At 33.9% G+C, this 12,892-nt stretch overlaps 1 protein-coding gene across 1 annotated transcript in view; it reads right to left on the minus strand.

Annotated features, from left to right (window-relative positions):
• LOC114336885 (glutamate receptor 1) overlaps positions 1–12,892 on the minus strand; it is a 726,710-nt gene that overhangs the window by 627,023 nt on the left and 86,795 nt on the right. The window contains exon 3 of the mRNA XM_050656939.1: positions 1,209–1,466. Coding sequence (XP_050512896.1) covers positions 1,209–1,466 — 258 coding nt within the window. The remainder of the gene's footprint in view (positions 1–1,208; positions 1,467–12,892) is intronic.

Raw genomic sequence — 12,892 nt, forward strand, 5'->3', positions numbered from 1 at the left:
TTTAAAAGCTACCATAAGCTAAAAAAACATTGAAATTGGTCCATTATTAACGAAGATATTGCAAAGTACTACTGCACCACTATTCATGCAAGAAGTTTTCAGTTATGGTCGCTACGAAAATCATTATTTTTTAAAATATTCTAAAATTGTACCTCTATGTATAAATGACCTTGTTAAGTAGTAGGGTTGATAGATGTACTCACAAACTTTAAAATGTTATTATTGATAAATAAACAAATTATGAATTTTTAAACTTGAAGAAGCTATCTCGGCAAAAAATGGATCTAGAAATTTTCTTTTGCAAGTGTGTCAAAAACTACCAAGAACACTACCAAGAATAATCATTTTTAATCCCGGTGATGTTATTAAAAAAACAAATTTTAAACAAATTACACCAATTTTCAAACGCCATTTTGAAGGGCTCTTTAATTAAAATTTTAATTTGTCAATAAATTTATCGAAAATATAGATACAGGCAAACAAAATGAGACCTTTAAAATTTGTATATTCTATCGGCAATAACCGCGTTTTTGCAATTGAAAAAATGGTATTTTTTTATAAACAAATTAAATATCTCATAAACTACTCAATATTTATCAACCAGTTTTTTGTCGATTTATATTGATATCAAAGCGCAACTTTTTCTGCAAAACAAAATATTTTATAGCGCTTATTTATATTGCAAATAAAATTTTTTTGGAAATTTGTTTTTCAATTTTGATTTACAAATATTTAAATACATTAAGGGTCAAATTTAATTTCGTATGTCTCATATAAAAGACTGTTTGCAGAAAAAATTGTAAAATCGTTAATAAAAACAAGAATTGCCGCAGTAGTGAAAAAAGTAAATTTTGTGCAAAAATTACCAATTTTTAATTATTTAAACAATGATCCCCCCATATGAATCATATACTTTCTTGAAAATATCTTTTGTTTTGACTTAACTTTAATAAAAATTTATTCCAACCTGTACGAGATTACATTTTGATTTTATTTTATTTTATTGGGCTATAATTGTATACATCACCTTTTATCGCCGAACCAAAATTCGGCAGTAAAATAAAGTACACTTTTAATTAAGCTAATACCTAATACCATTAGTGTCGGGTTAGGAATAAGAAATAATATACCTTATTTGTCACCAAATTAAAAAAAAAACGAGTCTTTGTGTTTATGGATTGAAAATAATAAAAAGAGTTATTACTTACCATCATTAGAATCATATAAATATATAATCTGCCTCCATCCGTAATACTTAACCGTATCTATGATGGCTTTGTGGTATTCAGGTCGCATTGAAATAGCATAGTCCATAAATCCCGATGACGGGGCTAATACTTTTTCTGGAAACCAAGGCGTTACAAAAGGCATTTGAAAAGTATTACTATAGGAATGTAGCGTATCAAATGAATCTGGAGAAACTGCTCCCAACATCGAATATACACCTCTTGAAAATTGAGTGCAAACTAAAAATAAGTCTTATGTATTAACCTGCATATTATACAAATGTAATAGTACATCAAATTATTTCCATTGAAATCAAGAATTGGAAATCAAAATTATTATTTATACATAGTGTTAAAATATAAAGCTAAGGAATACCATATTTAAACTTTTTCCATATTTAAATTTTTTATGGTGGCAAGCTAATTGAGGCGCTCAGAGCAACAGTGACCTAATCCACAAATTGAGAATCTTTAGATTAACATATTAATAAAAGCAGCAACATTAAATCTTCGGATTAGCAAGAGTCTACACAACCTACCCTTATATTTGGCTAAATGACGCTACATAATTTGTAGCGCCGTCCCATAAGCATAATGGAAATACGAATGCAAATATTGCATTTATCTCAAAACTTCGTTTTTGGGGTTTAATGATTTAAATATAAAAGTTTTAAATAAAGTTAGCAGCACATAGTTTCATGTCCCAGCTGATCACACATTCCCGATTGATCTATGTATTTGCGGTCCTGGTTCCTCTCCTCTTTCCTCTCCTCACTACCCAATCATCATCTCCAATAATAATTCTGATACAATTCAAGCTAAGACTAAATGAAAAAAATTCTTAACACGTTGACGGACAGGGCGTCAAATGTTTAAGCAGGTGTTGTGACGTTATAAATGTATTTTGCAAAGAGGGAAATGGCTGAATTTCTTTTAGCGCTTATATGGAAACAATGAGTTTTTTAACATGTTTTGTAAACATGTGGACGACGACCATGGACGTCGTGTTACATTTCGTATGCATCTGTAAATGTAATGTGACATTTTTTGACACCGATTTTTTGTCGCATCTCGTTATTTTAAAAATGTCGTCTATAGACGTTGTATCACATTACATTAACGGTAAATAGACGTCTTTAGACGTCTGTCGATTTCTGTCCATCATCGTGTTAAGCAAACTGGAATCTTTTAGCGAAGCTTTTAAGGAAAAAACCGATTATGTCTTGTTACAATTTGATATAAGGTAAACAAAAACGTGGAATTTTTTTTCTACCTGCTTGATCCGGCGGGCGTAATTTCGGCCGGTAATCCCTTGGCCTACCTGCATAAATCAAGGGGTACCATTTATGACAGGGGTAATTTCGGCCGAGGGGTTGATGTTTACGATGAGATTAAAATATTGGTAATTACACTCCTGGGGTACTCTACACTCTGTAGCAGATGGATTTCTACTACAATGTTTTATAAAAAATATCCATTAATTTCAATCCTATCCCAAGAAAAATATCTATTTTTCTAATATTTTGGTGAGTTTAAATATCTTTAAAATTTCCTAAGCCGCTCCTGTTCGAAATATTTCAAAATATTTCACCACATTGTAAAGGTTAGGAAATTTCCTGTTTACTTGTATAAACATTTATTGTTCTGGAAGGATTCGTTAGGTCCCAGTATATTTCCTTTAGCTTTGAGCGCTAAAAATTCCATGATATTATTGGTCAGAATTTTGAAAGATCGTTGAGTTCTCTCCGCCGATTGGTCAAATGTCAAACCGAAAGAATGATCGGCTTTGAAGCGTAGGAGAATTTTCAATAGGCAAGGTACGCCGCTGAAAATAAAGATAGTTCCAAAAACATGTCTGAAGAGTAAACATCTTTTTGTGTGGAACTCAACTAACAGACTCGTAGAAAGTCGCACTTTGCCGGCAAAATGGTTTTCTTCTTGTGGTAGAAGAACTGATAGATTTATAACATATCAAGGAATATTATTACAATAGTTTCACAACATTTTACATGGATATATTCTTGTGAAACACTATTGTTATGCAGTTTGGTTTGCCGGCGGTAAAAAAAAAAGTGCGTGGTTTCCTGGTTTCCTGTTTCTGATGATGTTATAGTAACATTCCTGTATTGAAGATGATATTTGATTTGGTATCAATTTTATCCTGTTTCCAGTTTTGTAATGATTTGAATGTCTTCCCTCCCCCCAATCTCGAATGGAAAATTTTGAAGTTCCAAGTGTTGTGACATGGATTTTTGTTTTAACAAGGTATGGATAATGTTTATTTTAAATAATTCACAAGTGGATATTAATGGTAAAGGTTTTACATAATTAAATATTTTGTTTTCAACATGGATTTTATTGTAAAGTAAATTTAATGGCAGTAACTTTTGACAGCCATGTCAAATTTTTGTTTTGGTACACTGCTAAAAATAAATAAGGTTAAAAATTGTAAAATCATGTATTTTGTTATTATTATTCATATTTGCACTAGTAGTTAGCCTATCTACTAGTTCCCAATATCTTTAGCCATCTCCACTTGGTGTTACACTTGTAATACTTGTAACATTTACCCTGAAGTTTGACCCCCGAGTAAATATCACACCAGTCTTCCCAGTAGTTTAGCCCAGATTCCTCTTGTCTTGTCCCTAGAAACTGTTTCAAGTCTTTTAGTTCCCCCGAAACTGTTTCAGTCTTTTAGTTCCCACTAAAGAGCCCATTTTTATAATTTTGTTTACGAAAGTTAATAATTTTTCCAAAGAGGTTTAAGTATGTACACTTGGTATTGTAGTGTTGATTTGGTCATGCTGTTGATTGTATAGGCATGTACCATTTCATACATTATAGTGTATTTACATTGTAACCCCATATTATGTAAAGCGTAGTATACTGGTATTGTATTGTATGTATCGTACACAGAGGCGGCTCTAGCCCATGTAGCGCCCGTGTGCAGTTGATGCCCTGGCGCCCTTTTAGTCCTTGGGCCCACATATAAAATTATTATTAATGACCACAACGTCGAAACTTTTTGTACTTGTTATCTGGGTGTAGTCGGACAAATTTAGAGCTTGGCGCATTATGGTAGTGGGGCGTTTGTCTGTCAAGCTGTCACGAAGTTATCAATTTTATGCAAGAAAAAAATTTATAACCACATTGGTCATTTTATTTTAATCAATGGTTTTTATCGTATAAACAGCGAAAACAATTTTGTCGAACAAAAATATTGGGCCATATGACGCGTCGGACACGCTAAATATGTCAAAATTATGAAAATAATAAATTTATTACCACATGGCTAATTTTAACACAATCTACCATAAAACATTTTTACAATAATGTGGTAATCTTTTATAGGTCTGGATCCCGCGTATGAAAAAAAAGTTGATTAATAGCAAGCTGAAAATTTGTTAATAGCTTAAGGGTGTCTAGTCGGACAAACTTTGATATATGGGAACACCGGAACAGGGGAAGTTTTAATTGTGGAACAGGTTAAAAATTTGGAACGGTCAGACCACGAAAACGGCACATGTATTTTGTCCGACAGAACAGACTTAAACTCTCTGAACAGAGATTAAACTCTCATGCAAAAATCAGACTGCTATTTATCACCAAATGGGCGTTTTAATGAGCGGAACATGTAGAATATGTCAAATGACAGGAAATATGACAGGTGATAAATAGCAGTCTGATTTTTGCATGAGAGTTTAATCTCTATTCGGAGAGTTTAAGTCTGTTCTGTCGGACAAAATAAATGTGCCGTTTTCGTGGTCTGACCTTTCCAAATTTTTAACGTGTTCCACAATTAAAACTGCCCCTGTTACAGTGTTCCCATATATCAAAGTTTATCCGACTAGACACCCTTAAGCTATTAAAAAATTTTCAGCTTGCTATTAATCAACTTTTTTTTCATACGCGGGATCCAGACCTATTAGGCCAATTTTCACGGGGCTTATGCGCAGTCGGATGCGCCGAGGATGTCAATTTCCTGGAATTTTTTTATTTAGTACATACCACATATGTCATTTTTATTTTGTACTGTTTTTTACATATGTGTAATGCATATTGGATCACTTGTCGGACAAAAAGAATGGGTCCAAAATTTTCAAAAAATTTTTCGGAAGTTTCCCTCTTTACGGAATTTTTTTTTGAAAATTCGAGAAAAGAAACTACAGAACGATGTTTGTCATTGTTCAAGGAGTATATACACAAATTTTCAGATCAAAATTTTCCCTCTTGTCGGAAATTTTTTTGGAAAATTTTGGGTACAGCTCTACGTCACGCTCTTTTAAATGTTGTACTTAGTGTGTGTACCAATTTTCAGCTAAATCGATTCAGAAGTATCCGAGAAAAACTGTTTTAAAATTTTTTTTGACAATGCCTCCTCTTAAGGACGTCGATAACCTAAAAAAATTAAGTTTTCTGTTCGTTTGCCCCAACATTTTTGTCAGACAATTACATTTTTTGTTTAAGAATATAATTACTTGTAACCTACTACTTTTGTTGGAAAAATGGTTGTGAAGATAAAGGATGCACGAACCCAGTATAGTTTAAAAGTATAGTTTACTAATAAAAATTAAATTTTTTGTTTGACTGTCGATTTGCCCCAATATTTTTGTGGGACACTTAGATTTTTTTATTTAGAATATAATTACTTATAACCTATTTTTGTTGGAAAATGGTTGTAAATAAAAAAATTCCAGGAAATTGACATCTTCGGCGCATCCGACTGCACATAAGCCACGTGAAAATTGTCCGACAAGGTTACCACATTATTGTAAAGATGTTTTATGGTAGATTTTGTTAAAATTAGCCATGTAGTAATAAATTTATTATTTTCATAAATTTGACATATTTAGCGTGTCCGACGCGTCATATGGCCCAATATTTTTGTCCGACAAAATTGTTTTCGCTGTTTATATGATAAAAACCATTGATTAAAATAAAATGACCAATGTGGTTATAAATTTTTTTCTTGCATAAAATTAAAAACTTCGTGACAGCTTGGCAGAGAAACGCCCCACTATCATAATGTGAAAAGCTCCAAATTTGTCCGATTCCACCCAAATAACAAGTACAAAAAGTTTCGACGGTGTGGTCATAAATAATAATTTTATATGTGGGCCCGATAACTATTTGGTAGACGCGCAGTCAAAATGGAATAGTCGAATAGGTACCTACCTAGTACTAGTACATAGGGTACAGAGGGTGTTATGTACGCTTATAATGTACACAGAAATCCAGATGCAAATAGTGCAATATAAATGATGTCGGGAGCCAATAGGTATTCACAGGGTCAGATCAACCTACCCGAATCTAATCTAGGATGAACTACGTATTTTCAGTATTACTAAAAAACCAACAGCAAATTGTTAATACGGATAATTTTTGAGAAGCTCTGACTCCGCTGAAAGTCGCAATAATTGTGGTGGTAATAAAAGGAAATCTTCCTTTTAAATAATTTTAATCAAAAGAAAAGCCGCTTTACTTTATATTTACATGTTAACTTAAATATAATACGACATAATCCATTCCGTCAACGCTTATTTCGCAAAATTACCCCGCGACACGTGTACAAACGCCTTTGAAAATGCCCGGCAAGTCACAAGCAATTTGACCTTTATAGGCTCCACAAACTATTTCGAAATCATTGTCGATATGTCTTCAAACGAATCAAAAGATTGGCGCCCGTCCATTGGAGCGTTGGACGGACAGACGAGTGGGCGGCAATCTATAAATTGCGCCTAATTGCCAATGTAATTTTTCATTAATCGTTTTAAAGCCTATTTTTTATGTTGAAACAAAGTAAAGGACCCGCTCTTTAGCGCTCGGCGCCCCCAACATGTAGGCGCCCGTGTGCACCGCACACCCTGCACAATAGGTAAAGCCGCCTCTGATCGTACAACAGAATAGTATGTTAAATATTGTAGCGTACTTACTATATTGTATTGATATTGTACCCATGATGAAAGCACTGGTTAAATTTTTTGGAAAATATTGATGAATTATATAGACAAACAGTTGAGTAAAAAATTTTTGGTAAAAAGTAACGTTAAAATTTTTTTGAAAATTTTTGGTAAAAGTTACGTTTTGGAAAATGTTTTTAATATTGAATCCACTTATAGAGTATAACAATATGTTATATTTTTTTGCATGTATTCTTATAGATGAACAGTTTTTTACAGAATAAACGTTTTTTGTGATTATTGATTTGGTCGTTTGAGTAGATGTGTGATAATAGTTGGTATGGTCCGTGTATGAGCTAATTCGGTATGGTCTGTGTGAGTATGTCCCGTGATTTTCCAGCGAAGCCTATCTATATTGGTTATGTTATGCCACAGGTTAGTTGGAGAAGTCATCCTTGAAGAAGTAGCCCCATGAAGAAGTGAAGAGGGAAACTGTGGCGAGGCCCCTCCACTTGTTCATGAAGAAGTGAAGAGGGAAACCGAGGCGAGGCCCCTCCACTTATTAATGAAGAAGTAGACCCCTTGTTTTTTCAAGCAGCCAGGAGAAAAGCTGTCACTTTTAGATTTGAAGATAGCGTCCTCTGTCGACACTGTTTTGAAAAAACTGTTTGATGATAAAAAGTGAAGAGGGAAACTGTGGTGAGGCCCCTCCACTTATCCGTATTGTCCTTTTTTTTTGACTAATCTATCTTTGTAGGTGTCGAAAAGGATACCAATGATTAGTTAAAAAAGGTTTGAGAAGTGAAGAAAATAACCCCATGAAAAAGTGAAGAGGGAAACCGTGGCGAGGCCCCTCCACTTGTTCATAAAAATGATTTATGTTTTCTTGTATCTGGCATATCACAAGTGTAATACTCGTGATGAGGAAGTGTTGTTCAGTTGTCTGGGAACACTCCCATTAATAGTCGGAGCAAGAACGGTTTTATTTGTGTAAGCTCATATAAGAACCAAGTTTCAATATTATTTGTGTTTGTAAGCCCATGTATATGGAGTATGACTGAGAACTAAGTTTCAATATTTGTTTGTGTTTGTAAGCCCATGTATATGGAGTATGACTAGAAGTCTTTGAGTTTTTTTGTTCCCTGTTTGTTGTCTATCCCTGTTTTGTCTGGAAATTTTAGAGTCTGTTATCCCGTATTGTCTGTTAGCCCATGTACCTGATGGAGTTTGATTTTTTTTGGCGAATAGTTCGTTGACCTCTCTTGTGTTTGTTTATTGAAAGTAGGCCAAGAGCAGAAGCTGTGACAAGGCTGGTGAGCTTAGGATCTGGCCGCGTTGAGTACAGGTGAAGCTTGCTTTCGGTGGATAAATGGAAGTGGTCGTTCGTCAGAACTGTCATTCTTTCCAATGTCCCTTTGGTCTTCCCCTGTGTGTTGCTTTCATCCCTGATTATAAAAAGTAGTCTAACCCCAGTTTGGAAGAGTGAAGTCTACTCATATTTTGGAAAAATAAAGTCTACTTATGTTTTGGAAAAGTAAGATCTACTCATGTTTTGGAAAAGTAAGATCTACTCATGTTTTGGAAAAGTAAGATCATATCCCCGGTTTTGAAAAGTGAAGTCTATCCCAGTTAGTGATTTGAAAATGTGAAAGTTGTCTTGTGAACTTTCATGAAAGGCTTTTATGTCCTAGGTAGGACTGTTGATTGGAAACGTAATGATGTAGTATTTCCTATGTCATGTGTTACGTTCATTTTATTTGGTCTTGATTAAATGGTTTGATATCCCGTTTGAATCCAGTATACTAGTTTTTTTTTTGGTCTTTTATGTTGTCACACGCACCCCCCCCCCTTTTTGGTCTTGTTTGAATGAGTTGTTGAGATAAGTTATTTGTGACATTTTTTCTCAACGAGGTATTTAGACTGGATTGTCTAAATCCTCCTTTTGCAGAACCGTTGCCGAATGTCCCGTGAAACTCGCTAGGTGTTAGCAGAGTTTGGGCAGATATTTATCTGCCATAAATTTTTTTAAGTTTTTGAAAACCGCTCCCAGTTAGGCAACGAGGTGATGAGGCTGTGTCTGTCCTGGTATATCACTTGTGTTACTGCAGTGGATGTCAGCGAGGTCCACACGGGGCACAAGATTAGTTTCTTCCCCAAGACACAGAAACTCTTGTCACCTTCAGTTCTTGGTAGAGTCTTTAAACATTTAAGTCTACTCGACTTTAAAGAGTCTGGCGATTGATGGCACGCTAGCCCACTCCCTAATGATGTTTTGTTTTTGTTTAATCCCCATTAGCCATTATTTAAATATTTTGGTATTGTTGTCCTGTCACACCCAAGAAGTCAATGTTGTATTTTTTTGTTATCGAAAACTGAATAGGTAATCCAGTTTCCTCTCTTCCGAGGAGGTTATTGTAGCAGATGGATTTCTACTACAATGTTTTATAAAAAATATCCATTAATTTCAATCCTATCCCAAGAAAAATATCTATTTTTCTAATATTTTGGTGAGTTTAAATATCTTTAAAATTTCCTAAGCCGCTCCTGTTCGAAATATTTCAAAATATTTCACCACATTGTAAAGGTTAGGAAATTTCCTGTTTACTTGTATAAACATTTATTGTTCTGGAAGGATTCGTTAGGTCCCAGTATATTTCCTTTAGCTTTGAGCGCTAAAAATCCCATGATATTATTGGTCAGAATTTTGAAAGATCCTTGAGTTCTCTCCGCCGATTGGTCAAATGTCAAACCGAAAGAATGATCGGCTTTGAAGCGTAGGAGAATTTTCAATAGGCAAGGTACGCCGCTGAAAATAAAGATAGTTCCAAAAACATGTCTGAAGAGTAAACATCTTTTTGTGTAGAACTCAACTAACAGACTCGTAGAAAGTCGCACTTTGCCGGCAAAATGGTTTTCTTCTTGTGGTAGAAGAACTGATGGATTTATAACATGTCAAGGAATATTATTACAATAGTTTCACAACATTTTACATGGATATATTCTTGTGAAACACTATTGTTATGCAGTTTGGTTTGCCGGCGGTAAAAAAAAAAGTGCGTGGTTTCCTGGTTTCCTGTTTCTGATGATGTTATAGTAACATTCCTGTATTGAAGATGATATTTGATTTGGTATCAATTTTATCCTGTTTCCAGTTTTGTAATGATTTGAATGTCTTCCCTCCCCCCAATCTCGAATGGAAAATTTTGAAGTTCCAAGTGTTGTGACATGGATTTTTGTTTTAACAAGGTATGGATAATGTTTATTTTAAATAATTCACAAGTGGATATTAATGGTAAAGGTTTTACATAATTAAATATTTTGTTTTCAACATGGATTTTATTGTAAAGTAAATTTAATGGCAGTGACTTTTGACAGCCATGTCAAATTTTTGTTTTGGTACACTGCTAAAAATAAATAAGGTTAAAAATTGTAAAATCATGTATTTTGTTATTATTATTCATTTCTTGTTTGAGAATGTGTTTATTCTCAAAATAAAAATAAAAAGGTATAAAGGTTTAAATAAACATTATGAAATGTACACATCTTTATTTTTGAAACCTCTTTCTTTAAAAAAATTATTAACCAGATAACTAATACAAGTGAATTAAGTTTTAGAACAGAAGAAAATATAATGGCATAGAAGCCAATAATGATAAATAAGTAGCCCAGTATAACCCCAACGAGGAATCTACGATGAATGTCCCCCAGTTGCTTTCCAGTAAGTACTCGATATGAGAATTTGAGGATTTTTCAAACGGCGTCCCAATTAGTTTAAATAGTAGGAAAGTCCTCAAGTCTGTGTAAGTATCCTTTGCTTATTTGGTTATGTAGTTAGTCATCTTTAAACCCTCCTACCCCTCCCAACGAACCTACGACCTGCCAACGCACAAAAAATGAGCTGCCGTCTTGCAATGAAGGTTTGCGTGTCTGTTCCTTCTACTAGCCCCATTCTGACCCCCCAGTATCTCTATAGTTAGTTCTTTCCTTGTCCCCATAGAGCAGACATGTAAAACGCTTCAACTCTAATACCCGAAAGTTAGGTTTTGACGAAGCGTTAGGTCTTCCTCCTTTGAAAATTGTACTGTGTAATATATAATATAATATATTAATTTTTTAAAATTAGCAAAATTTCGGTTCAAAACGAATAAGAAGTAAATAAAACTTAGACACCCTGTTGAGAACTTAAGTTATAGAAATAAGTTGATGTAATAATTTTATTGAAATAAAGAAATATTTTAATATTAAGCATTCTGTTATTTTATTTGATTTGCGGCCGAAAATACCTATGAGATAAGGAAGCAACTTAAAACCTCCGGCCGAATTTACCTACCGGCTTTTAGTACCTGCCCTTTTTCCGGCCGAAATTACATCCGCCCGCTTGATCTGTTCGGTTGAACAATGCACTTGAACGCATACTACAAATATCACAAGAAAAAGGGCTGTTTCATGATGACATAATGCCTGCAAAACTGCAGTAAAAGGATGTAAAAAAGCTTAAATAAATACCGAAGAACATGCCATAAAACGAATCTTAGACACTTTAAAAAAATGAAAGTCATATCGGAAAGTACCCTCAAGGAAAGGAAAGCAAGAGAGAGATTCGTGGAAAAAATACATTAGCAAATTAACTCTGACCCTTTCAAGTAAGGAGTAAAATCATAAAAACGAAAAGACACAATACAAATCAAATAAAATGGCACTTATTCAAGAAAGGAACAGGAAATTTCATAAGAAATTTGCTGAATATTTTAGAAACCAAACGATCTAGAAAGTTAAAAATAAGTACTTAAAACAACAAATCACAAAAATTTAAGCAACAAATTCCAGTTATATGCAGTATCTTCCGTTTTCTGTGTTAGAACTTGAATTTGCCATTTCGACTTTAAAGAACTCAACAGCAGGACCTCAATTATGATTACCTCAATATTCCTCAATAATTAACATCCAAATACACAATCGAAACTATTTCATTTATATAACAGTATAAGGACAAGCCAAGAATTTCCTTCACTTAGGCAACAATCGCTTTTAATTCCGATCAGGAAGACTAATTAACTGTATTCTAACACGGTAAACTCTCTCAGATGAATCTTTTTGACGGTCACATTGTGTAAAATCTTAGAAAAGATGCTTAATTTTTACTTGTTTGGTATCTAGCAAAGTTTTTTTGGCAAAGGCCAATCAGGATTTAGAAAAATTCGCTATACATTAGACAACCTCATTATCTTAAGATCTGAAATGGCACACGCCTTCGCTAGCAACAAGGATCTTCGATATAGAGAGCGCATTTGACATAGTTCAGAAATCGACAGTCTTCTTTCTAGACTTCAGAAAATTAAATTATACGGTAATCTATATTACTTTCTAGCGAACTTTTTATCTAATAGGAGTCTCTACTAACGGAAATATCCTATAACAAATCTTGCAGAAAATGGCATACGACAATGATCGATTCTAACTAGTAACTAGTTTATTCTTGATAAACATAGAGAATATTTGCACACTTCTGCAACCCCCACAATAACGAACACGAGATACGTAGACGATCTATTCATTTTCTCCAAAGGCAAAACCACAACTTCCACTTGCTCCTTAATTCAAACGGCTTTAAATTTGATACTCAAAGTTAATCAAAAGGAACGGGATTTCAATTTTATACAAAATGTCGAAAAAAGTTAATTTTTGTAAAAAAAAAACATCATCCCAACTTAATCAATTTAACCTTAGTGGTACGTTTATATGGGATTGAGCCACAATTGTTGGTGT

The sequence above is a fragment of the Diabrotica virgifera genome, chromosome 7, assembly GCF_917563875.1.
Source record: "Diabrotica virgifera virgifera chromosome 7, PGI_DIABVI_V3a".
Taxonomy (NCBI): domain Eukaryota; kingdom Metazoa; phylum Arthropoda; class Insecta; order Coleoptera; family Chrysomelidae; genus Diabrotica; species Diabrotica virgifera.